The 27,946-nt window shown below is 45.3% G+C and overlaps 1 protein-coding gene across 4 annotated transcripts in view; it reads right to left on the bottom strand.

The window, feature by feature from the left end:
- The window catches only part of ASTN2 (astrotactin 2), an 885,184-nt gene that overhangs the window by 742,675 nt on the left and 114,563 nt on the right, over positions 1–27,946 (bottom strand). For all 4 annotated transcript variants that reach the window (XM_058694362.1, XM_058694365.1, XM_058694363.1 and 1 more), the window contains exon 2: positions 14,157–14,344. In XM_058694362.1, the coding sequence (XP_058550345.1) occupies positions 14,157–14,344 (188 nt within the window). The remainder of the gene's footprint in view (positions 1–14,156; positions 14,345–27,946) is intronic.

The raw sequence follows: 27,946 nt of genomic DNA, 5'->3' as shown, positions 1-27,946 counted from the left end.
TCGCTATCCACAGACACCAGCTGCAGAGTTTTCCATAATGCAGATTGCCTGGAACCCCCACCAGGAATTCAGATCCAGCATACCTGGGGCAGAGTCCAGGAAACTGTGTTTTAAACAAACACTGCAAGTAATTTTATATATATATATATATATATATATATATATATATATATATATATATATATTTATGTTTAGTTATTTATTTATTTTGCTGACACTGACGCCATCCAGGTGCCCCAACTGAGCCACTCAGGTGCCCCGACACCCCAGGTAATTCTTAAGTAGGAAGGAGATCTTGCTCCACACCTAGTGAAATATGGGTAGTAAATAGCATGGCTTAATAAGAAGCAATTTGTATAAATCCTAATGTATGAGGGTAATGCAAGAGCTTTAGAATCCAGATACCGGGCTTCCATTCTTATGCTGTTTATGTTGCAGAAAATGCTTATCATCTATGGACTTCAGTCTCTTCCCAGGTGACATGGACAAAACACCCTAAACAACTGCTTTAGAAAGTAAAACAATACACATAAAATAATCAGTGCTCTGTATTATTCCTATGACATATTCACTTTCACCTGGTCCTTGAAAGGAACTTGTAGGGGGCGCCTGGGTGGTTAAGCGTCCAACTTTGGCTCATGTCATGATCTCACAGTTCGTGGGTTCCGGCCCCGTGTTGGGCTCTGGGCTGACAGCTCAGAGCCTGGAACCTGCTTCGGATTCTGTGTCTCCCTCTCTCGACACCCTTCCCCCACTCCTGCTCTGTCTCTCTCTCTGTCTCTCTCTCTGTCTCTCTCTCTCTCTCTCAAAATAAAATAAACATTAAAAATATTTTAAAAAACAAAGACAAAAAAACAAGAAAGGAACTTGTAATAACCCCACAACTGTGGAAACCCAGGAATGGAAACAGGGACACAGATTTTTTTTTTTCTTCTACCTTAATTCCAACTCACATTTTGTTTAACCAAGCAACTTAGAGGGGGCAAAAATAATTGGTGATTTTAAATGCTTTGATACAACGAGGCGCTGCAATCACGATAAATCATCGCCGACATATGCCCGGCTCCTCCAAGTGACAGATGACAAACAAAAGCAGGACAAGGTCCTCCATCACAGGCGGAATCATTGAGTTAATGGAAGAATTATTGCTTCTGAAATCCACTCCAGTCCTATTGAGGGGAACGTTCCAATTTATCAAAGCCAAATGAACATTAATTGCAGCAGTCTGGTAAGTTTTCCAGCCGTTATGACCTTCATTGAATTTTAATCCAAAACAGATAAGATTTCCTTCCACACAAGAGGAAACAACACAATTAGCTCAAAATGACAGCTAGATTATGAAGCAGGCGCACAGGAACCACATGCACGCGTTCACACTCACGCACACACGCCCCAGCGAAGACACTGATTCTGCGTGGCTTAAAACTCAGCACAAAGGAGGTAAGCAGAGAAAAGGTAAATAAATACAATCGCACATCTGCATAAACCTCCCCCCTTCATTCAAGAGAGGAATTTTTGGAGGCGGAAGGCAAGATAGAAAAGGTGGCAGGCAGTAATGGAGACAGAATTTCCGTTAACTGCTGTAATTAATGTTATGTCTCATCGGGGAGAGATTAGGAAAAAACAGAGAGGGAAGGAAGAAAAAACAAGTATTATTTTGCTATTAAAGACGCCCTTGAGCTGGGGAACATTAGCAGCAGAAGTTTGAATTGGGTAATTGTTTGACTGTATCGGCGGATGTGCAGACAGGATGATTACCACAATGAAGTGAAATATAGCTGTGTGCAACCTATATGTTTATGGCTCCCGCAGCATGAGCCGGAGGCCTTCTGCTGAGTACAGATCACAGCTGGGGGATGTCTAGAAAGTGTAGTGAGGCGGGGACCACCCACCCACACAGACACATACGCACAAGTGCACATTCGTGCAGTCTAGCCAGCAAGGCCATTTCTGGCACTGACCTGACACACGACACTGAGTCACTCTGAGACCTACAGGCTTAGTTTCCATATTTGTTTTCACTCTCAATGAGGGCACTGGACTGACTCCCTGTGTTTTAAAGGGGCTGAGGTTGTCTTGCGGATTTTTTTTTTTTTTTTTGAGAATTAAGTTGGAAATGTCTGCTTTCCTCACTTCTAAGCACTTATGATGAGGAAGAAGTGGCTGCCATCTTCCACAGTCCAGAGTCAGGCCCGTCTGACCGACACACAGGGATGTGGGACCAGATGGTTAAGGAGATGGGCCCCAGGAGAGGTCCTTACCCATCTTTGCTCTGGTAGCAGAAGAAATGTCTTACGAGAGATCACTTGGAACCAGAAATTTTTTTTTTAACATTTATTTATTTTTAAGAGACAGAGAAAAAGCACAAGTGGGGAGGGGAACAGGAGAGAGAGGGAGACACAGAATCCAAAGCAGGTTCCAAGCTCTGAGCTGTCGGCACAGAGCCCGACAACGGGGCCCGAACCCATGAATTGAGAGATCATGACCTGAGCCGAAGTTGGACGCTTAACCGACTGAGCCACCCAGGCATCACCAGAAGTTTTTTTTAAGTAAACTCTACACCCACTGTGGGACTCAGACTGAGGACCCTGAGATCAAGAGTCACATGATCTACCAAGTGAGCCAGCCAGGTGCCCCTGGAATCAGAAACTTAAGTTTGATTCAGGGCTCAGGCACCAGCCGTGTGATCTTAGAGACGAGTTATCTTAACTCCCTCATCGGAGGTTTTATCGTTTGTCAAACAAGATCAATAATAGTAACAATATCAATGAAACTGATGACTTAGCATTTGCATACAGTCCACATGTTACCTCATTTTAACTCCATGAGGTAGAAACTATCAGTATTACCATTTTTAATGGGGGAAACAGACACAGAGCAGTAACTTAACCAACGGCAGTTAAGTGGCTGTTAAATGATAAGGCCAGGATTCTGACTCAGGCAATCCTGCTCCAGACTCCATACTCTCTTTGTTTTTAAACCTTTTATTTTGAATACAGGGGCACCTGGGTGGCTCAGTTGGTTAAGTGTCCAACTTCAGCTCAGGTTGTGATCACAGCTCATGAGTTCAAGCCCCACGCTGGGCTCTGTGCTGAAAGCCCAGAACCTGAAACCTGCTCTGGATTCTGTGCCCCCCTCTCTCTCCCCGACTTGTGCTCTGTCTCTCAAAAATGAATGTTAAAAAAAAAAACTTTATAAACCTGTTATTTTGAATATAGACTCACGAGAAGTTACAAAGCAGGTACAGAAGAGTTCCTGTATACTATTTACTCAGTTTCCTCCAAAGTTAAAATCACATATAAAAGAATAATCAAAACCAGGAAATAAATGTTATAATACATTAACAAGACTACAGACCTTATATGGATTTTACTATGTTTTCCACCAATGTTCCTTTTTTGGTCCAGGATCCCATGTGGCATTTAGATTCTATGTCTGCCCAGTCTTATCTGTGACAATCCCTCAGCCTTTCCTATCTTTCATGATTTTGACACTTTTGAAGAGTGCTGGCCAATTAGGTCATAGAATGTCGCTCACTCTGGGGTGTGCCTAATTGTATTCTCACAATTACAATGAGGGTACACATTTTGCACAAGCATCAGGAACGGCATTGTACCCTTCTCAGTGCATCCTAGCAGAGGATTCATGATGTCGATCTGTCTTATTCCTGGTGGTGGTAACCTGGATCACTTGGTTAAAGTGAGGTAGTGGGTTGAATGGTAGACCCAAAAAATGATAGGTCCCCGTCCTAGTCCCCAGAACCAGTCAATGCTACCTTATTTGGGAAAAGAAAACAAACAAACAAAAAAAGATCTTTGCAGATGTAATTAAGTTAAGATCTTGCAAAAGAAGATCATGCTGAATTACCCAGGAGGGCTCTGAAGCCAATAACTCATGTCCTCACGAGAGACATACAGAAGAGAGGACATAGAGAAGAAGGTGATACAAAGACTAAGGCAAAGATGTGGAGTTATGTATGCAGGAGTATTTATGTATGTATGTATGTAGTCCCGAGCCACAGAACACCTTCCATAAACTAGAAGAGGCAAGGAACAGATTATCCCCTAGAGCCGCTGAGAGAGCACAGTCCTACTGAAACCTTGATTTTGGATTTTTGGCCTCCAAAACTGTGACAGAATAAATTTCTGTTGTTTCAACAGCCCCCCACTTTGTGACAATTTGTTACGGCAGCCCGAGAAGCTGATACTACTTATCTACTAGATTCTCTACTGTAAATCACCATTTTCCTTTCATAATTAATAAATATTGGGGGGGATACTTTGAGATTCCGCAAATATCCTGCTTCCTCTTGAAGTTTCACCCTTTATTATTCGTATATATCAGTGGATCTTGTCAGTAGTAATTTTAACAGTGGTGACTGTCTAATGGCGATCTTTCCTCTTTCCTTCTACATTTATTTATCAGTTGGGATTCTATTGCAAGAAAGAGCTATGTCTTCTATCCCATTCATTTAGTCTATTATTTATGTCACTATTTCAGAGTCAATATTCTTTTTTTAAAAAATGTTTTCAAATGTTTATTTTTTGAGACAGAGAAAGAGAGACAGAACACAAGCAGGGGAAGGGCAGAGAGACAGGAAGACACAGAATCTGAAGCAGGCTCCAGGCTCTGAGCTGTCAGCATGGGGCCTGACGCGGGGCTCAAACTCACAAACCATGAGATCATGAGCCTAAGTTGGACGCTCAGCCAACTGAGCCATCCAGGCGCCCCCAGAGTCAATATTCTTAATAACTCCTGCCCAACTTAGCTCAAAGGATGTTTGTGAAGGCCAAGCATGAGCGTGAATTAGGGAGAAATATTTTAAAGGGCAAAAGAAAAGAAGGGATGTTCTCTGAGCACTGTGCTAAGACATTCCATGTGTCTTCTCCCCTCAGCCCCATGAATGAGAGGTCCACAGCCTCACTGTAGATTCAGGAGACAGTAACAATCAGAGAAGTTCAGCAATGTGCCTGAGACAAGCAGCAATAAGAGAGTCATACTCTGAACCAACATCTGTCTGTCCAAACGTATGTTTGGACCTCCACCAAACCAAGTTGTCTTCTGAGGACTGGGAGGGGGAGGAAGGGGAACTAACTGAAGGTGGATCTTGAAGCTCTATTGTGTCCAACCCCAAGTTCACTGGACGTTTTCACCGTGGGCTGACTCAGGGCATGGGGGAAGGGGAGTATACAACGTGAATACCGCACAGCACACGTGCATTCATTCTGTGTTGTTAGAATACTGCACACACAGAAGCTTCGGGTTCTTTTTTCCTTTTTTAATGTTTATTTATTTTTGAGAGACAGAAAGACAGAGCACAGGCAGGGGAGGGGCAGAGAGAGACAGAGACACAGAATCTGAGGCAGGCTCCAGGCTCCAAGCTGTCAGCACAGAGCCCGACGTGGGGCTCAAACCCACAAAGCATGAGATCATGACCTGAGCCGAAGTCAGAAATGTAACCAACTGAGCCACCCAGGTCCTCCAGAAGCTTCAGGTTCTTGAAGCAAAATGAAATGTGCAACAACAAGCCGGAGTGTAAAGGTGGAGAGTGGTCACCAAGAGAACATCCCCCTCAACTCTGTCAACCTGCCTGCTGCCCTTCCTGCCCCTGCCATGCTTCTCTGCCGTCTCTATATCTCCCCTCTCCCTTCTCTTTTCCACCTTCTCCTCTGCTGCTTCTTCTCAGATCCACTGTGCCAGTGCCCCCCTCCGTGTCGTGCAGGAGGCCTTCTGTCCCTCTCAGCCCCTGACTTCCTCCTCATCCCCCTCCTCATCCCAGGACCCTTCTACCACTTTGTCTTGGGCTTGGGTTCTATCTGCCCCTCCACCTCCACCTCTGTGTGGTTCCTTCCTCCCTGCCTTTTATTCTGCATCCTCTTCCCCTGTCTCTGCTTCTACTGCTAACTCCTTACCGGTCCATTCCTGCCAATTTCCTTGTATTTTTCTACATCTCTCTCGTTATCATCAGCTCCCTTTTTCTCAGTTTCCCTCTCTGTCTCCGGTAGTTTCTATACACCTAACATAGAAGAGCTACTCAATGAATATTTGCAGATGTCTATTTTTCCTGTCTGTGTTTCTCTCTGCCTCCCTCTGTCTCATATTTTGCAGATTATTTTTTCTTATACACAATCCTATCCTGCATCCCAACTGCCTCTGTTCCCCTGTCTAGGTTGCCTCTTGCCATCTCCAGGATTTTCTTTCTGGGCTTGACTGTCGGCCCAGACAGACAGGGTAATCCGGATGGAGAACATCCTTTTTCTAGCCTCATTCTCTCCACCCGCAAAATGAAGGTGGGGTTCAGTCTGCTGCCGTATGCAACCGTCCACATGCCCATTCTCTGTAAAGGACTATACACCTCTGCCATTGGCTTTGGGTTGGGCCACACATGTGCTTTGGCCCTGGCCACAGAACATGAGAGAACCCCCTGTCTGAGCACTAGCTTGAAGAAGCGTCCTCGATTTCCACCAGTTCTTTTGCTCATTCCCTCTGCCATGGAGACCAAAGGTCTCAGGCTGGGGCTCCCCTTCGGCCAAAACTGCAGAATGAGAAGACATGCGGAGCTGAGCCACAGAGACCACAGCTGCCAACACGCAAGGCGCGTGAGCAAGAAAGCACTGTTTGGTGAGTCACCAAGATTCAGAGCGATTTGTTTGTAGAACAAACGTGTGCCAGCTGACTCATCTAGAAAAGTTGGATTCTGCAAGGTCTAAGGTGCTTTGGGCTCCAACATCCCAACCATATTTTATAGCTCCGTTGCTTCTGCGGAAACCTAGCCAAATCCTTTCATGGGCATTGTCTCAGTTCAATGCCATGATTTCAATCTTAATTCCACTTTTACAAATGACCAACCAAGAAACTCAGAGAGGTGAAGACATCCAAACCTCCATAGCTGCTAGGAGGAAGACTCTCAGCTTGAAACCCAGACTCCTGACACCAGACTATGTTCTTTCTACTTCACTATGCTGCATCCCTAAATGCTGTGGGAGATAAGTCACACGTCCTATAGACGGAAGCCATGGCTTATCCTTCTCACGGTCCCGTAAGCCTAGCTACAGACCCTACATGCTTTTAGTACATCCTTGTTGTTGAGGCAAGTCAAACCTGAGCTAACAGGTTCATGTGGCTTGAACTTTTAAAACTTAATGCATGCATCTGTGATTTTTAAAATTCTACTTTCTTAAAAAAATAAATGGGATTCATGTACATAAATACATGTACATAAGTACATAAAAATGTACATGGTGTATCTGTATTGCCCAATCTCATCATGTCCTGCAACTGATACACGCTGATGATCTCAACTTATAGATGGGGGTCTTAAGGCCAAGAAGGGAAGTGTATGCCTACGGTCAGGGAGCAAATGAGTGTGAGGGCTGCGACACCCGAGTCCCAGGCCACAGCTTCACGGCTGTATGTATCGCGTGTTTTTTTTCCTGCCGCTATATCATTGTCACCTTTCCTTTTAAAATAATCCCCCTTTGGGGCGCCTGGGTGGCGCAGTCGGTTAAGCATCTGACTTCAGCCAGGTCACGATCTCGCGGTCTGTGAGTTCGAGCCCCGCGTCAGGCTCTGGGCTGATGGCTCGGAGCCTGGAGCCTGTTTCTGATTCTGTGTCTCCCTCTCTCTCTGCCCCTCCCCCGTTCATGCTCTGTCTCTCTCTGTCCCAAAAATAAAAATAAAAAAAAAAAAAATCCCCCTTAGGATGTTTTCCTCACTACTCTACTTTCTGTCCAAAGGCTTTTGGGACCTGCAGTCTGTAATGGCCTGGTTTCCCCTGTCCTGGCTGCCCTGGGCTTTCTTCAATAATATCACTTATAAATAACACAGCAACGGCACTTGTTATTGGTGAAATCCGCCCCCCACCCCATACACACAAAACATATGTAGGACTCCTAATGCCCAATACCTCAGAACATGACCTTATATGGAGAGGAGACTGGGACTTTATGGAGGTAAGCAAGTTACAACAAGGTCATTATGGTGGGCCCCACCCAATATAACTGGCATCCTCATAAAAAGTGGAAAAATGTGGATGCAGAGACAGACACACACACAGTGAGAATGCCACGTAAAAATCAGAGCCTACGCTGTCATAAGCCAAGGAACTACAAGAAGCTGGAACGGATATTTCCCCTAGTGCCTTCAGAAGGAGTGTGGCCCTGCCCACACCTTGATCTCAGAAATCTAGCCTCCAGAAGTGCGAAACAACACATGTTAGGTCACTCAGTCCATGCACTTTGTTACGGCAATCCTCGGAAACTAATACGCGAATAAAGGGCAGAGTCCTAACACTCAGGAAGACCCGGCTATGTGTCAGGCTCTAGCCGTATGTGCCTTATGTGAGTCATCTTACAACAACGCCCTCGGGCAGTTACTTCCATTCTCACCCCATTCCAGAAGAAGAAATGGAAGCAGAGGGAGGAAAGATGCCTACGTTACACAGCTAGGAAGTCAGTAACGGAGCCAGAATAGGAACCTGGGGACCCCAATCCACAGTTCTTGCACATTAGTTATATTCTCTGTGCCTGCATGTTCTCAAAAGTAGAACAGGAGTTCAACAGGATATCTGCTGAATTGGGATTGTGTAGAGAATTGAGTGAGTCAAATACACGTGACAATACAACACTAAGTGTTTAAACCATGCTTATTAACACTGTTATTTTCAGGGGCGCCTTGGGGGCTCAGTTGGCTAAGCGCCCGACTTCGGCTCAGGTCATGATCTCACAGTTTGTGAGTTCGAGCCCCGCATCAGGCTCTGGGCTGACAGCTCAGAGCCTGGATGCCTGCTTCAGATTCTGCGTCTCCCTCTCTCTCTGCCCCTCCTCTGCTCACGCTCTGTCTCTCTCTGTCTCTCAATAATAAGTAAACGTTAAAAAAAAAAAATTAAAACATTGTTATTTTCAGATCCTTCACTATTTTAACTATTTTCTCATAACTTTTCTAATCGTTGTTTCTCTGAGCGTGGGATCCCCAAAAGTAAACACATTGTTTCAGGTCTCATCTAGAACCTCTAAAACTAGTTATTCAGAGCACTAGTCTTTCATTAACACAACTTAAAATGTGGAAACAGGGGTGCCTGGTAACTCAGTTGGTTTGTGAGTTCGAGCCCCGGGTCGGGCTCTGTGCTGACAGCTCAGAGCCTGGAGCCTGCTTCGGATTCTGGGTCTCCCTCTCTCTGTGCCCCTTCCCCTCCTCAAAAATAAATAAACGTTACAAACGTTAATGAAAAAATACATTAAAAAAATAAAATGTGGAGCCACTCTTACCACTTTCGACAATCAGAGTCCATATAGTTGGCTCATTCTGAGCTTGTGGTTGACTTTTTCAAAGCTTTTTTTTTTCTTTTCTCTTATTTTCTTGCAGATAGGATTTTCATTGTTAGGTTTAGCAGGCAAGGAAACCACTGCATGATTGAGTGATTAAATCAATGAACTAAGGAATGCATGATATGCTGTGAATGAATAAATGCAATGGTTGGGGAAATGATCTAAAGTCATTTTTCACAGAAAGCTTTAAAAAGAATTATCCCCAAATCACACAAATCCTTTAAACAAAGCTTCTGATTGAGAATGGGAATAATAATTCCTTAGATTTATGTGGCATTTTATAATCCTCAAAGTATTTTTCTATATATTATTATGCCATAGAATTATAGATCTTATAAGTGTGAGAGAACCACACTAGTCATCTAATTTAAGTATTATTTCTCTCAAAATCCTGATGACTAGGGCTTCTACCCTTTGCTTTCCTACCCCCAGAGACAAAGAACTGACTACCCCTTACTCCGTCATCGAGTGCCAGATAGCTCAAACACTTAGAAAGGTCTGTCCTGCCATGGACTGGGGTATTGGGCCCTTATAACCACCCCTTCACTGTGGCCCACCCGTATAAATGGTGGGAGAATGAGGGAAATAACAGTATCTATCCTACAGAGTGTTAGAACAATTAAATGGAATAACCCATGTGCTGCTGCTAGACTGTGCCTGCCATACAGAAAGTCCTCAATGGTGGCAGCCATTAATTTCATGGTGCAGGACACTGGCACATGTAGCTGCATTCGGTACCTAGAAAAACTCGCAGAATTATGGAACATTATCCCAGTTTCACCAATGATGATTTTGATTTGGCCAAAGTCATAAAGCTAGCAACAGAGATACTATTCAATATTGGAGTTGACTTCCAAGTCAAACCCCCGCCCCCTTTAATCTACCCACAGATTCCACACAAGGAGGAGCCTGTGCATGAATCTGCCCATAAGGTCTTATAAATTTAAGCCAACAGCTGATGCAGAGAGAAGAGAAATGGCAGTCTAGTATGCAGAGTAAGGGTGGAGGCTCTGGAATCAGCCTATATAGGGTGAAATACTGGTTTTCCCGTTTAATCTTTGGGTGACCAAATCACATCAAATAGCTACTGAGTTTATTAGTATCTCAGGCTCAGGTCTTAACAAACTCAGAGCATGCTGGTTCCATTCCAGAAGGCATGAACTGTAGCAGGTTCTAATGACTGAGCTGGAGCTGGTTACCCTACATGAGTGGGCAGGACGCTTGTCCTGAGAAAAGAGAATGGAGGACATTGACCCTAGAATTATTTGGATCTTCTCACAAACGATTTCAGATCTTCACCAAAGACAGAAACAATGCAAAATTTGATAGACCAGGAGCCATCCTGTCATGAGTAACCATGTGACTTGAGTTTAGAATCTTGGGAAAAGCCTACTCCCCAGAACTGCACTCCTGTTAACCACACAGCCTTAGAAGTCAGTTAAACTCACTGCATCTCCAGTTTCTCATCAAGAAATGGGAAAACAGACTTTAGCCACTGTGAATGCTATTTTGAATGGTTGTTTAGGGGACAGGAAAGCAAACATTCTTTTTGTTCTTGCTGAACTGTGGCCAGACCAGCAAGGACAGATAAGAGTCTAAGCCACAGAGAGGTGTGCTGTCCAGGCCAAGCTCCACTGTCTGTCTGGGGGATCCTGGATGACTTGTAGCCTATATGTGGACCTCAGTTTATCCATTTATGAAATGAATGGTATATTTCATTCAATAAAAGGTATATTAAATCAACACATCTTAAAGTTTTCAATGAAAGTGCCCCTAAGACTTGTACCCGAATGTTTATAGCAGCACTTTCAACAATAGCCAAATTATGGAAAGAGCCTAAATGTCCATCAACTGATGAATGGATAAAGAAATTGTGGTTTATACACACAATGGAATACTACGAGGCAATGAAAAAGAATGAAATATGGCCTTCTGTAGCAACGTGGATGGAACTGGAGAGTGTTATGCTAAGGGAAATAAGTCATACAGAGAAAGACAGATACCATATGTTTCCACTGTTATGTGGATCCTGAGAAACTTGACAGAAGACCATGGGGGAGGGGAAGGAAAAAAAAAGTTAGAGAGGGAAGGAGGCAAACCATAAGAGACTCTTAAAAACTGAGAATAAACTGAGGGTTGATGGCGGGGGGGGGGGAGGTGGGAGGGATGGCAGGATGGGTAATGGGCATTGAGGAGGGCACCTGTTGGGATGAGCACTGGGTGTTGTATGGAAACCAATTTGACAGTAAATTTCATAAAAAAAAAGAAAGAAAGGAAAGAAAGAAAGAAAAGAAAGAAAGAAAGAAAGAAAGAAAGAAAGAAAGAAAGAAAGAAAGAAAGAAAGAAAGAAAGAAAGAACCCCTAAGAATAAGAGCTAATGGTCTTAGGTGCCAAGCCCTCTGATACAAGTGCTCGGTGTACGTACACAGTAAGTATTGGTGGAAGCCTCGTTTACAGATGACAAAAACAAGGCACAGAGGAATTTAAAACTTTGTCCAAAATCATCCAGAGTGCTAAGCGGCACAGCAGGACTTTACGCCCAGGCACTCGGGCTCTGGAACCTGTGCTTATGAACCTCCACGTCACGCTACCTCACCTCAGAGAAGCCGGGCTGCCATCAACAAATGTCTTGGGGTTCAAGGTTTCCTGGACATGACTCTATCTCCTGAAGAGAGTAAGGTGAGGACAGGAAAGATCCAGATTTTGGAGCCCTGAAGGTGGAAAAGAACTGGCGGGACCACAAGGTGGTAGCCTTGGGCCACATTAGTGTGAGGGCAGGGAAGATCTGGATTGTGCCAACCTCCACAGGGCCTACTTTGCCAGCCACATCTTGAATTCCAGATTCGTGTGGGTCTTGGTGATTTCTCCTTTCCAAGCTGAACTCACTGAGCAGAATAAAAAGGTGAAGAACACCTACAGTCCTTGGAGACAGAGTGTGATTTAGTGGAAGTAACACTGAACCTGGAAGCAGAGAACATCCATTCAGGGCTCATTTATAATTGAGATTATACCATCTAGGTTACTGGGCTATGGGACGGATGTAGACAAGTAAACGTGAGGCCAAACCCAGAAAATGCTTAATAAATATTAATCAAAAACGGAGTCTCACTCTCCAACACGAAAAAAGTAAGTCACGCCCCCTCGAGTCTTCTTAGCATCAGATGGTGTCTCATGCCCCGTGAACTCTTGAGCAAGTACCCTGAAACACTTGCACCCCAAAGTTAGCATGCAGGCACTCACTTGGCTTGGCATGTGGCTGCATCATTTGCAAAATATATATATGGGAAAAGTCTATCGCACTCATTCCGTGAATAACACAAAGGCCTTGATTTGTTTTTCCACGTGATAAGCATGCGTTAGGTCCAAAATTAACACTGCTGTCTGGCTGGGGTATGTGTGTGTTTTTCCAAAAAGAGAAAACTTCCAAGCTCTTACTCAGCCCTAATCAGAATGTCTAATGCACAGTGTTAGGTGAAGAGGAACCAGGAGACTGGAGACCAAGAGCAAAGGTCTGTTCCCAGTACAGATTCTCAATAAATGTTGCTGACTGTTGAATGGAAAATACAGGAGTGCACGGTAGTGCTGCTTTGCTGAGTGGCCTTATGCCAAATTCTTCACCTCTCTGAGCCATACCTTTCTCACGTGTAGATTGGGAATCACATCTCCTATCCTTATGCATTCGGCAGAGCCGTGCTACAAGAGAAAATAATGGCTTGAAGAGTGAAAAGCACTATGGGGATGTCACTTGTAGCTATTATCAGATCTCTTCTTGAGCCAATTAGACCCTGTACATTCTGCATAATGAATTTGTTTTTTCCTATCTACCATGCAGAGCCATTAACTACAGCTTTTTGAAGAAACCATTAATATGAGCCTACATACATTTTAGACCACCATTCAAGTGATTTAAGCCCTAACAGCCTTCTCTGAAGAGAGAGCAGACTCCAAGAGCTCCAGGTCATAGGGCCAACAGAGATGGAAGGCCACTTCACCTCTCTGTGCCCGTAACTTCATCTCTCACATGGAGGTGACATGCCTGACTCCACTCATTCTTGGTGAGAATGCAATGAGATAATGTCCTTAAGTGTGCCCTGCACAGTGCTTGACACACGCTTGGACAGTCAATAAATTCTTGCACTGAGAGAAATAGTGTGGAGGACATAGTTCAGGCTTTATAGTCAGACATGCTTAGGGGTTCGAGTGCCCAAGAGCATCTCTGTCTCTTACTAGCTATGTGACCTTGGGTAAAGTTTCTCTGCCCCCACGACTCAGTATTCACAACTACAACAGGAAGGTAATGGAGGGGCTTCGACGTGTGACTGTGGCTAAGCCTAGCCCAGCACCAAGGGTCACCATGTACGATCTACACTGCAGAGGGTATTGTGAGGGTCAAAGCACCTGGCCTATGAAAGGCACTTGGGAAAGGGCAGCCCTGCTCCAATTCTGTTCCGATTTTGTTTGTTCAGTCATTCCTGGAAAGGCCAGTTGTATTTTGGAGCACTGAACCTCAGCCCTCGGTGGAACAGGCCAAGCACGTGACAGATGTTAAACAGCTATTCCCAGAGATGTCGGCCAAAAGGCCAAGGAGCTGGAGACCCTTTATTCTCTTCTCTGAAGCACAATTAGTTTGTCACAGCTGACAGATGATGGATGGGTATGCATCAGTCCAAGTGACACCACAGAATTCACCTGACCTTCTGTTTATCATTCTAACCTCTTGCACTCAGCCAATTTCTTCCACCTGCCACTGGCAACCCCGGCCTCCCTCCACAGTCTCCCCAACTCACCCTCTCCATCCCCTAGCACCTTACGGCATTCCCCCTCACTCACCATCACAGAAATGTGGAGAATGTGCATCTGCTCCTCTACAATCTCTGAAGGCTCCTGGAGCGTGGGTGCCGTGGCCCGGGCCAGCTGCCCGGCACTGCTCATGGAGACGTGGAAATACAAGGTGCCATTCTCGAGCCATTGCTGTCTCCAGTGCACCAGCGAGATGTCCGCCGCCGTGCCAGACATCTCTGTAAGACAAGACCAAAGGCGCTGGGTGAGCGGCATTGCCTGGGCCTCGGTTTTCCAGGGAGGGAAAGAGCCACACATGTTCAGGAGATCAGAAGGCACCTACTTTGGATGCCTTTCCATCCATCAAATCTATGAGCCGGACACCATCGCTTCCATTTGTACGTGGTCAACTGTGGCCAAGAATCTCCCTAAGCCACAAAGTGTACGAGACAGAATTTGAACCCGGTCTGTCTGGGGTCCTTGTGTATAGCACCATCCATGATAAGGCAATTCCGTCCATTCAATCAAAGTGAGCAGAATCAATCTAAGCAAGAGATTCAAGAGTTTACATTCTCCTGAGGCCATGGAACTAGAAGACGATGAAGGGAAGACATCTCCATCCATGAGAAGAGCAGGTGTTTAGAGTGTGAATTCTTTAAAAGCTGAGTTGGAAGCGTCAGGGCATCACTGCAGAACCCCAGAGCTGGAAAGGCCCAAGAGAACATGTGGCCCAGCCTGGGTGCCTCAGAATTACTCTTTATAGGAAAGGAGCTTGGCAAGTGGGTTGTTCTAAGCCTATTTCTCCTGCTTCAGTCAGAGAAGACCCATTTTTTCTAGTGTATATACTGCACCCCCAGCAAGGGAGTGTTGGGACAAAGTTTCCATGACTTAAAAATACTTCAAAAGTCACTGCCCTACACTAATGTTCTCCTATGACCAAGGGGAAGTTAGAACCTCCTAGCAAGCTACAGTCACCTGACCTCTAAATTATTATTTTAATAGTACTTCCATTCAGTACCAACATAGCCTCTTATTAAATAAGAAGGGTGACAGCATTAGCTTTCAGGAAGTGTCCTTGTACTGGAGGCACCTGGCTGGCTCAGGCAGTAGAGCATGCGACTCTCGAACTTGGGGTTGTGAGTTTGAGCCCCCGCTTTGGTGTAGAGATTACTTAAAAGAAGTGTCCTTGTACCAAGATCATACAATCTTTTCATAATGTTGCCTACTAGAGGGAATATGTCCCTGGAAATGTCCTAGAAGGACAAAGGCCTATCAGGGTGTCTTATGAAGAAAGGGGAAGGTTGCTAGTGTTCCAGGACTTCACTCAAGCGAGGGTTACCGTAGGAGACAGAAACACTCCATCGTAGACAAGTAGCTGTAATGATGTCTGGAGCTTGGAGCTCTGCACTACAGAGCTGACCTAGGGGTCGTATTCCCATAGTCACCAAAGACCTCATATATGTGTGTGTAGACACACACACACACACACACTTAAGGAGTGTTGTGGGGAAACAGAGTTAGAACTTCGTTTCCAGTCAGCTCTCCCTATGCCCCACTACAATCCCCGCCATGTCTGGCGACACTGAAAGAAACAGAGTCACCTTGAAGAGATGATGTTTGCTCACCAAATTCTACTGAATTATTCTTGCATCGTCCACCCCCCATAGACTAACTCCTTGAGGTTCACAATCAACAGTCTTTAGGGAAGAGCATCTGGCACTTGATAAGTGCTATAAAAAGTCAGCTATTAATATTTATTATCATTATTATTATTAACAGGCACAGGATCTAATTTACCCTTCAGCTGCTCTGAAAAAAAATCCTTGAGACATCCTTGACTGCTTGCTTTCTTTCCCTCTCCTCCTCCAGTCCACCAGGAAATCCTTCAAAAGCCACCCCAAAGTCCCTTCCCTTCTTGGCTCCTCTCTTGCAACCACCTGGGCCAAGGTACCACCCTCTCTTGCCTGACTTACTACAAAGCGCTTCCTAACTGGACTCCATTCTTGCCTCTCTGCTCTTCTGTCCATTCCCACACAGAAACCAGAGGAGCCCTGCCAGAACCTGTTAGCTCCCATCAGCCCTCAGCGCCAAACCCTCAACAGCCTCCCACCTCATTCCAAGTAAAAGACAAGGTGGCCAGAACATAGGAAGTTACAAGTCCAAGTGAAAACCTACCTGGGCTGCACTAAGAGTTGAGCAGGGCTGGAGACCATCACAAGGACCCTAAGAGCTCACTGTGGGGCGCCACGGGAGAGGCTGGCTGGGTGGCCAGTCTGTGAAGCGGGCCTCTTACCAGCACCTTCTCTCCACACACTGCCCCACCTCCTGGCCTCAGCACCCGAAGCCCTGGCAGCAACATCTCTGGCAGCCAGCCAGCTGGGCCGAGGCAAGGTTAAGACATGGTAAATGGCCTTGCTCAGTACCTCACTCGTATTTCTCCCAGGGCATTAAAGCCTATAACCAGAGGCCCAGAGAACCCACAGCTACAAGCTGCCTCTGGAAATGGCTGCCTCTCATTCAGCAGCTCCAGAAAAAAAGGACCCCCGTGCCAATGGACCACCAGGCACTTACAGTGCCACATCTGATCGACACAGCCTGGGACAGGGTAGGCAGAGTCAGTGAAGGAGGGCTGGCTGAAATCTGCACTCTTCACTCCTGGAGCTCTCCCTCCCCAGCCTGTGCTCAAAATCCCACCATTGAAGAAGCCTGTCCGCCTCATGTTCAGATTAGGAAACGGAGGGTCACAGAGGGTGAGTCACTCACTTAAGGCCACCGGTGAATGTATGCCCAGATGGACCCAGTGGACTTCCAGTCCACACACTTTCTACTATGCCGGTAGCTCTTACAACATCTCCTTTTCCTTGACTAAATTAGCCCATGAACCAAAACTAGATTGAGCTCTTTGTTTGCTACAGCGATGAGTGCACAGTCAGCAGACAGTAAACGTTAAATGATAATAACAGTGTGTGAAACACAGTAAATATTGAATCACAGAGATCAGCTCTGGACTCACTCTATTACAAAGGAAGGAAGCTGTTGCTGAGGCGGGGAGGAGGGCCATGGAGCCTCAAAGAGAAAACCACCTTGGCGGAAGCAGAAGGCCTGATCATTCATTCCCTCATTCATTCACTCATTCATTCATTCATTCATTCATGCTTGTGTTTGTTTATTCACTCATTCAACACACTTTATTGAGGGCCTACTCAATTGTGAGTACTTTAGTAGTTCAGAACATGGAGTGAAATGAGGCATAATCTTGCCTTCAGGAAGCTCAGTCCTTTCTTTAGTGGCAGAAATTCTACCCACTGCCCATCTGGCATCTCCCTGCCCACACATGCACACACTCTCCATTTATTGTGGCCCAGAATCTGCGCATTACTCTGACCGATCCCCTCCTCACGTGCTCCAGCCCTGCAAACTTACAACCGTTACTCAAACAGACCAGGCTTACTCTTACTCTTGTCTCAGGAAAGAAGGACTCTTTCTCCTGCCTGTCTGGTACTCTCCTCCCAGACCCTGCAAACCACTTTCTCCTCGGTGTTAGTCTCCCTGACCAAGTGACACCTGTTCAGAGAGGCTCTGCCAGTTTTAGCTAAAGTTCTCTCTACACACATCACACTCTCTGGTATCCCCTTTACAAAAACTTGTTATAGCACTTATCACTATTTAAATTAATCTTGTGCATTTTCTAAGTTTATCTATTTGAGAGAGAGAGCATACATGAGCGCTAGTGGGGGAGGGGCAGGAAGACAGAGAATCCCAAGTAGGCTCCACGCTGATAGCACAGAGCCTGACATGGGGCTCAATCCCACAAACTGCGGGATCATGACCCGAGCCAAAATCAAGAGTCGGATGCTAAACCAACTGAGCCACCCAGGTGCCCCAATCCTATGCATTTTCTTAAACATGTATTTAATGCCTGCCTCTCCAGGAGAGCAGGGATTTCCTGCCATATCTCACGTACTTTTAAAAGTGCGCGACGCGTAACAAGTGCTCAAGAAAAAATTACTGAATTGCCAATGATGAATACATGCACACACACATATCCATAATAAGATTACGGAGGTAGAGTTTAACCTCACTAGAGTATTAAAGAAAGAGTAAGTAAGCTCCACTGGGAATCTGAAGGTGGAACAGGACTCTCCTAGCTTAGAGACAAGGAGCCACTCTAAAAACATGGTGACATGAACGTTGCAAAGAATGGGCATATTGTTGGCCTTCAGAGCGAGGAGGCATGGAGACGGGCTGGGCAGTTGGGTATTTCAGGGTACTAACACTGCATGTGCAAGTAGGAGTGTGGTGGGATGTCAGCTGGAAATGTACTTCAGACACAGGGCTAAGGGCTTTGAGTCCCTAGCGACACAGTGTACTCTCTTCTGCATGCGGTCGGGAATCAGCAAAGTACACTTGATCAGAGCGCCAGTCCTGTGTCCATTAAAAACAGGTCAAAGAAATACTAGCATAACCAAGGCCAGCTCCTGAAATTCCCCGCTGATTGATTTTCCAATTGCATTTTCCCCAACCTCTTCCCCTAGCCCTTCCATATAAACATTTCATTGAAGTCTTCAAGTCACATTACAATCAAACTTAAAGCAAAAGGGGGACTAAACGCATTTGGTTGGGAACCAAGACGATTCCCATAAAGGCAGATTATGCTGACATGATGAATATAAAACGAAACAGCAGATATTAAAGTAGGAGAATTGGTGCGCCATGCCTTCCGGCGGTAGGCTGACTCCACTGCCTGCCTCCCTCCCACCTCGGATAGCCTGGTTTTATATTGGAATCATAAAGAAACACAGGGATTGCCTTTTCACCTTTCTCTGTTCTCCCCCCATGGGCTGCAACTCGTGAAATATTCAATAGGCTCAAATCCCCTCAACCACCCCGCTAAAGCCAAGTGAGCGGATCAGCCTTCATCAGTGATTCTGGGTAGACCGCCATCCTGCCTCAGCAGCCACAGATGCCTTTCAGCCTCCTGGAAAAGAAATAAAAATTCCCGAAGGCGTGTTGTGCTTTTAATTGGCTTGTTCTTCCTAATCTATGGCACTCATTGTATTTTTATTTAATTCCTGAAGGTCATTATGAAAATAAGCAGCACTTCTGATCACCAGCCATCTTGGTAACATCTCCCAAGTGGCTAACTAACCCTCCGTCAGATTCCACAGCTCCAGCTGACCCTCCAACAGATTATTCGCAGAAGGCCAGAGAGCGCTTCTGATGAGTTTGCAAATGGTCTTTGCTTCGCTGAGGGAAAGCAGACATTACATGAGATGAACTCACTGCCTAGGTACAAAGAGTTGAGAAAGGTAGAGATGTTAACTTCCATCATCCTTGCCATTAGCTGTCCCAAAATTCATGGGGGCGGGGGTGGGTCATCTCTACACAGCAAGTCCTGCTGAGTGCTTAGGAAATATATCTCAAACACATGCCCTTCCTTTCATGTCTACAATGGTTGCCTTAATGTAGACCTTTATCGTCTCTCTTGTGGAATACTTCAAATGGCCTTGTGCCAGTCAGGGTCTTATCACAGAAGAGAAGACACACTCAGTAAGGTCGCTGAGAAGGGACTGTTTACAAAGACTTTGGAAGTATATTAGTCAGGGTCCTCCAGAGAAATAGAAGCAACAGGATATACATATATTTATATAAGAGAAAAAGACTTACTACGAAGGGTTCGTTTCTATGGTTATGGAGGCTAAGAAGTCCCAAATCTGCCATCTTCAAGAAGGAGAGCTAGTGGCACAGTCCAGTCTAAACCCAAAGTCCTGAGAACCAAGGGAGCCAATGGTGTAAATCTCTCAGTCTGAGTCCAAAGGCCCAAGAACTGGAAGGGCTAATGCCCAAGGGCTGGAGAAGATGGGGTATCCTGGCTCAAGCAGAGAGCAAATTGTCCTTCCTCTACCTTTTGGTTCTGTTCAAGCCCTCAACAGGTTGAGCGATGCCTGCATTGATAAAGGCCTTTCTCCTTTCCTTGGTCTACGGATTCAAATGTTAGTCTCTTCTAGAAACACGCTCAGAGACACATCCAGAAATAATGTTTTACCAGCTCTCTGGACATCCTCTAAACAAAGTCAAATTGCATAAAATTAATCAACACAGACAGGATTAAGGTAAACCAGTGGTGAAGCACCTCAAGGTTGACAACAGCAAGGAGCTGTCACCACCCTAGGCCCAAAGGGGCAAGGGGAGGGGTATTTATAAAACCACGAAACAGCCACAGTTGTAGGAAAGGGTTGCCAGACAGGAGTTGTGGCCTTCAGTAGAATAACCCAGCTACTGACAAGGCATGGCCCATCATGGGAGTGGGGGGGTAATAAATGCTCCAACCTCACTGTCCTTCTACCTGCTAATCTCTTGCATATGCCTTCCATGGGCCAATTCCAACCAAACACCCAAGGCAGAGCAATTCATACAGGTCAGTCTTCCAGGGCCCTCAGCAAGGAGGAAAGGGTGAAGAGTGGATCTTAGGGAGTCAGTGGAGACTACCTAGAAGGCCCCAACTGGTATGCCTACCTCCAGGCTTCCTTCCAACCATCATGCAAATAGCTACCAGGATTAAATTTCAAACTTACAAATCTGACCACATCATTCCCTTGCTCAAAATCTTTCAATGGCTCCTGATTCCCCTCAGGATAAAACCTAATTTCATGAGCCCAGCACCTGAATTTCTCCTCTGCCTTACCCCTCTTCACTCCTTTCCCTGCACTTACACATTAAATCTGATCAAATATTTATGTAATCTCCACATATAGTGTACTCTTTCCTAATTCAATGTCTTTGAAAATGCCTTTTTTTTAAGGCCAAGAGAAATCAGTTTAATTTTATAACACATCATTTCGTTGCCTCAACTAAAAATGCTTCTTCAGAGTCTGGGAGAGCCTTCCCTACTCAACCCTATCCCCTGCTCTAGAAGATTTCCATGACCCCCATATGAGCTAGAAGTTCCTTTACGCTTCTATAAAGAGGAAGTATTGCATGCTATATAATATCATAGACCCTGAGAGACCAACTCCTTGAATTTGAACAACAGCTCTCCTGTGCTCAAGCTGGGGGTCTTTGGATACACTTTTTACCTTATTTGTGCCTCAGTTTCTTCATCTGTCAAATGAGGATAATAATAGCAGCTGCTATTATAGAAATAGAGCTATTTTTCTGCTATTATAGAAATAAATAAAACACCTCATAGAGTTATTTTGAGAATTAAATAAAATAGCACAAAGTAGTTTTTAACCTTCATCTTGATCCTCAGTAAGCATTCCAGTTACATTTGTTACATATTACTTCACACACATAATTATAGCATCCTATTTTACCACTGTCTTGGTCTTTGCTATTTATCTATGCAGCATTTGGTATTTACCTATGTTAAAATGTGTTTATACAGCTGACCTCTCTCTTATTCAACACTAGTACAGGGACACTTCAGAGCCATTTGTGTACCCGAGTGCCTGAGACAGTGGCCGAATGCAGGGCAGAAGGCTCCACCAATGTGTGTTGAGTTGAACTGAGTTGTCCCCGTATCTGAGTTCAAATGGGCACGGAGAGGACGGAGAGAAGAAATGCCAACTGAGGACAGCAGCGATGGCTTGATTCCCATATAACAACAGTACAGAAATTTACTTAACATCTGGCTCAAGTTTAGGCGCCCTGGAGAATGCAAATGAAGAGAAAGCCTTCAAACGTTCAGGGTGTTTGCATTTCTGACAGAGACAGACAAGAAGTTTATATAGAAAATAGATAATCTTATGATTCTGTTTAGACATAAGTATGCGTGTATACGGCTGGGAAGAAATATACTGCAACAAAATACACTGCAACATCAAGAATAGTGCTCTTTAAATGGTGGGATTGGAGGTGATTTTAATCATGATCTGATTCATTTTCCTCTACATTTTCTACATTGAATATATATTACCTCTGCATCTGCTAGAGGCAGATACATGCTCACTTTAAAGATTCATTTAGTCAACCAACTTTTTCTGAGATCTGGCATTGAGGAACTCTATCCTCGGGAGCTTGGGCCAAGGAATGGAGAAAAAGCATGCTATAAATAACTATAAATCAAAGTAGAAAGCTTAAAGGAGAGGAGATGACTTCTGGCTGGATCTAGAAAGTTTCTTTGTGGCAGAGCCTTAAAGGATGGGCAAGATTTCAACAAGTGGCCGTGTGGCAGAGGGCACTGTAAATGGATGAATGGCACAAAGGCAAAAAGACAGGATTGCAATGCAAAAGGGGGTAGTGGGAGGAAACCAGCAGAAAAAGCAGAGAGGGTCATCAGTGCAGAGGGAACAGAAGGATATAGCAAGTCTGCAGAGAGGAAAGTAAAGAAGGGGCTGCCTTTACCTACGGGCTATCTCCCAGAAGAATAACGAGTATGAGGCCCCACTTGGGACTCCTTCATACAATCAGATCAGGCCCTAGTTGGGAGGTAAATGAAGCTCTCCAAATACCATAAATTAAAATGACAGGATAAATGGATGGCTGATGAATGGGTGGATGGATGGACAGATCCTCGTCTTTCTAACCTAATCGATAATCACACAGTCTGGATTTGTGAAAAGAACACTGAATCTGGAGTCACATGCTGAGGTTTGCGTGATACTTCTCCACCAACTAGCTAGTTTACCTGAGGACAAGTCAGAAAGCCTCTATGATTTTCTTTCTTTATTTGTAAAGTGTGTGTGTGGTGGGAAGGGTCCCCTACTATCCTACTTATATCACACCTGACACAGAATTAAGAGAAAACAAAGCCATGCCTAGCAATGTGCTTAGAAATCTCGAAAATGTCAGTTAGTCCTAAAAGCAAATGCCATCATTGCCCCCATCATTCCAGAATATAGCTTCCATGGGGCACCCAGCTGGCTCAGTCGGTAGAGCATGTGACTCTTGAATCTCAGGGTTGTCAGTTCAAGTCCCACATTAGGCGCAGTAGAAGTTACTTAAAATTCTTAAAAAAATATATAGCCTCCATAAATATGACTGTCTAAAATGTGTCAGGCACAGTGCTAGGTCCCGCAGATTAGGTAAATCAGTCTCAGTGCCAGGTCCCACAGATTAGGTAAAAAAGACCAATTTGATTGCTGCCTTCCATTCCAGATGAATGTTCCTCCATGGCCACTATCCAGCAACAATGGCCGTATTTTCCTCTTGCTTCAGTTTCATCCATTTATATATATACATACATATATATATATATATATATATATATATATATATATATATATATACATACGTATGTATGTATATATATATTTAATGTTTATTTATTTTTGAGAGAGACAGAGACAGAATGCGAGTGGGTTAGAGAGAGAGGGAGACACAGAAGCAGAAGCAGGCCCCAGGCTCTGAGCTGTCAGCACAGAGCCCGACATGGGGCTCAAATTCACAAGCTGTGAGATCATGACCTGAGCCGAAGTCAGACACTCAACCGACTGAGCCACCCAGGCGCCCCTCATCCATTTATATATTAATCATTCATTCATTCTTGGTACAAGATTGCGTCTGTCTAGGTAACTGCTATCCTCAGTCCTTAGCATGCAGTAGGTGCCCAACAAATGTTTGTTGAATAAATGCATCACTCAACGCACATTTCAGGAGTTCCCTGCCCTCAAGAAAATCACAGTCTAGGAGAGCAGGAAAAGGAAAATCAATGAAAGTGACAATCCTGTTGCACCAGTCATGAGAGAGTATGCACAGGGTGTCACAGGAATGTATGTGAGGGGTGACTTAATGCTCATTTATCAGGGGTCTGGACAAGGTAAGCAGGCAAAGTCTATAATCTGGACATTTTATAATTCTAAGCGATCCTGATGTCAGACCAGGTTAAATGCCCACAGGATGCATCACTGAGGTACGTGGATTGGGAGTTCACCTCGGCAGGGTAGGGGGGATAGGGGGTAGAAGATGGAGAGACAGCAGGGGCAGGGATGCAGCCAGGGGAACGGCACTTGGACGAGGACACCCCAGGAGTACCTCAGACCCTCTCCTTCCTCACCCCCATTTGTCAGTTCATCTATGCCTTTGCCCCCAATCTGCCCCTCTCAATTCCTTGGAGAACTGTGTCTTTGGCAAAAACAAAAAACAAAAACAAAAACAAAAAACAATACCTGCTTTCCCTGGCCACCCAGTGGAGATAAATAATACAGTTATATCCAGGTAAATAAGAGAGAGGAAGAGAATTAAGAGTTATTGGCAAGGGAGAAAAGCACATCATTTCAGATTCTATTTGAAAATAGATGGATAGTTGACAGAACTGAATCTTATTACTCCTGGTTACTCTCTCTTGAAGCATTTACCTCCCTCCCTTGCTGCATTTTTTCACCTGGTCTTTCTTTGTCATTTAGCTTCACTATTTGCTCTTGGTTTCTCTGTGTATTTGCTCTCTCTTTCTTTCTTTTCCTTTCTTTTCTTTGCTTAATGCATCCAAACAATCAATGAATTTTTTTCTCTCCCTCCCCTATTTCACAACATTGCAAATGGATGTGGAGAGGGAGCCCAAAGAATGCGGACAGGGACTAACTTTCACCAATACCCACTCATGTGTGCCAGACACTCAGCTAGGGGCGGGAAACCCACATAAATAAAGGACAGGGTAGGACATCCATTGTTCAGCTGTGCTACCCAAGGACTCAACAGGTGACTGGATTCTCCCAAGATCTTCCCTCTAGAGCATGGCAGAGCGGGAATTCAAGCTCTGGTTTCTTGATTCCAAATCCAGTGTTCTCCCCACTGTCCTAACTGGGCTGAGAAAAGGAGTTTGCATATTTGAGTAAAAAGATGGAGGGACCAAGTCCACACCGGGGGTACGCCAGGAGTACCAGGACAGCACCTCCCAGTCAGCCAGGTGCTCTGTCCATATATCCCATCATGATGGAGTCATCTGCGGGGTGAAGTGTTGCTGTTGAGCCCTCTGTTTTTAAAATGAAAATCTCTCCAGGGAGAGGTATATGAAGCGTTCTGTCTTGGGGTGAAGTAAATTTTTAAAACCACTTTGCTCCTTCCTGCTGAGCGACCTTTAGTAAGTTAGGTTTATCTCCCTAAGCTTCACTTGCCTCATATGGAAAATGAGAGTCATAAAAGCAATCTCTGGGGCACCTGGTGGCTCAGTCAGTTGAGCGTCAACTCTTTATTTCGGCTGAGGTCATGATCTCATGGTTAGTGGGATCAAGCTCCATGTTGGGCTCTGTACTGACAGCGGGAACCTGCTTGGGATTCTCCCTCTCCCTCTGCCCCCCGCCCCCTGCTCTCACAGGCTCTCTAAGGAAATAAATTAATAAATGATCTATTTTTTTTTAAAGGCAATCTTTAACAAATGTCCTGAGAATTAAGAAAGATGCCTATTTGAAGGAGCCAGCACTGCATTCAGCACCTGCAAATTCCCTGACAGCTGTCTGTCTTCTCGTCACTCTGCCTATCTCACCACTGTCAAGACAAGAATCAGGTTGTTTCGAGAGCAGTGGGGGACAGCACAGTACAGTATACAGAGAAGGAGGAGGCAGAGGTTAAGCGTCCCGCTTCACTTGGAAACAGTGTCCACGACCCTGTGGCCTAGTCCCTAGTATCCACACCCCCCACACACCCTTTTTAAGTCACCTCTACTGGCTATGACCTGGAATCACAGAAAACCTCACATACAAACGAGTACCAAGTGATGGAGATCGATGATCTAATCCACCATTTTACTGACCAGGAAATGGGGACCATAGAGAGGTAGCAACTTGCCCTGAATTACACAGCCTCATAATGCAATGCTCTTCAAGGATTATAAGGGGGCTTGAGACAAAGATTTGGGGAGGGGGTAGGACAGAGCTTTACAAAAGGTGGAATCTCCCTGACTCCTAAAAGTGGTTTACCACTAAGGAGGGAGGGTGTAGAATTCCCTGTAACTCCAGCGCTCCCTCCACCCGGCCTAAAGATGCTACCATGATGGCTCCTTAGGTCTCTGTTGCTGAGTCTGACTTGTCAATCCCCAACCTCCTTACCTCAATCCAGAGGGTTCCCCATCTGAGAGACACAGGCTTGGACTCACCCCTGACAGGTAATAAAACGTAATGTGTCAGGAGATCATGGTACCATGCAATGTTGTGGCCAAGGGAGGAAAAAGGAAACTTGTAAAATCCCACAACCAAACAGAAGCGAAGAGGGTGAACATTCCTGCCCCTGACTCCACCAGCTATTTGCAGTAGGGTGGGAGAGTTGGACATGAAGAAATCCCTTCACGTGATTAATTCATCCCAGTGCCAGACGCTGGCCACCCGTTGCCTCTGTATCCATACCACAGTCCACTGGCCCTGAGCAGCATCACGGCCTCTCCGTTCTCGTCCACACTGCACTTCCTGCCTGAAATGCCCGAACCTCTCCTTCTGCAACACAGACGTCATCCCCCTTCAAAATCTCGCTGAGATGACCCCTCCAAAAAGCCCTGTCCAAGATGCCCTCTCCCTCCTCTGAGCTCTAAGCTCCTCTGGTACATTTCTACTCCATTCCCTGGTTCACTAACCTCACTAGTCTGCAATTCTCATTTCCTTTGCTAGCTCATGAGTCTCTTCTGGGCCAAGAGTGGCTATTATCTCCTCTATTTCCCTCTTAGTAGCTCAGTCTTCTTTTTAATAGCAAGTGCTTGATAACTATGGGCCAATGCAAGATTCAAATCAAGGTCCAAGAGGGTGAGACTTCCAACTCCAATTTCACAGATGGGAATACTGAGACACAGTGGGTGGAAAAGTTACTTAGAGACATTGAGACCCAGAAGTGGGAAGAACCAGGTGAAGCCTAAGAATATATGGGTCCACCTGTCCCCTAACCTCACCCCTATCCCACCACAGAACACCTGCAGCATCTATCCAAACAGCCCCAACTTGCCCCAACTTGCATCACATGGCATGTGATGTGGTCAACTCACGACCAGTCAGCATCCTGTGCCTTGCCTAGGTCTCCAATTGCGTCATTCCCTCCCCACTGCCCTGCCTATAGAAGCATGTCCCCATGCTCTTGTTCACGCGCTTCCCTCTCCCAAGGCTGTTCTCGCTCTTTGTTGTCGATGGATCTTCAGGACTCAGCTGTAAGTAGACCCAACAGTCAACAATTCGTCCCCTTACGTCTACACCTGTGCAATGTGACACTGCAGATCCCCATCAAGAGGTGAGTCTATCCCTCTTCCCTTCGAATCAGAGTTGGCTGCTGGACTTTCTTTTGGCCAAAAAGACAATGCCAAATATGACACAAGCAGGGACTTGAAGAAAAGTGTCAGGGTTTGCTCTCTCTTGCCGTACTTGGAAGCCCTCAAACTGCCATGTGATGGAGCGTGGGATAACATGCTGGGTGATGACAGAAACATAGCCCATTTTCCCAGGTGGAGAGAAGCCTTCCCGGACCATCAGCTCCTGGAAAAACCGCCAGCTGACCACAGACACACGAGAAAGCCTGGCAGAGATCTGCCAAGGCCAGCAGAAGAACTTAGCTCAACTAACCTCAGCCCAAACCACCAGCCCCACATAATTATGAGCTAAAAACCCGCTGTAAGCCATTAAGTTTTGGGTGTTTTGTTACACAAACACAGATACCTGGAAGAACAACTCAATGTCACTCCCTTTGTGAAGCCTCCCTGCCCCCAATGCTGGGGTCGGGAGCCCCTCATCCTTTCACTGCTGTGCTTATCACACTGTATTGTAATCACTGCTTTGGTTATTTCACACCTCACCTACCCTCTGCTCCCTGAGTCTCCAAGCTTCTTAAAATGAAAGGCCTGCTCTCCCTTGCTGCCTGCTATCTCCCTAACACCCAACTCAGAGTAGGTGCTCAATGGGCATGTGCAGAACATAAGGCATGGCCTCAGAAAA

This window comes from Neofelis nebulosa, chromosome 12 (assembly GCF_028018385.1).
Source record: "Neofelis nebulosa isolate mNeoNeb1 chromosome 12, mNeoNeb1.pri, whole genome shotgun sequence".
In the NCBI taxonomy this organism is placed as follows: Eukaryota; Metazoa; Chordata; class Mammalia; order Carnivora; family Felidae; genus Neofelis; species Neofelis nebulosa.
Note: the sequence above shows the minus strand (reverse complement) of the source record. Positions and strands in the feature narration are given on the sequence as shown.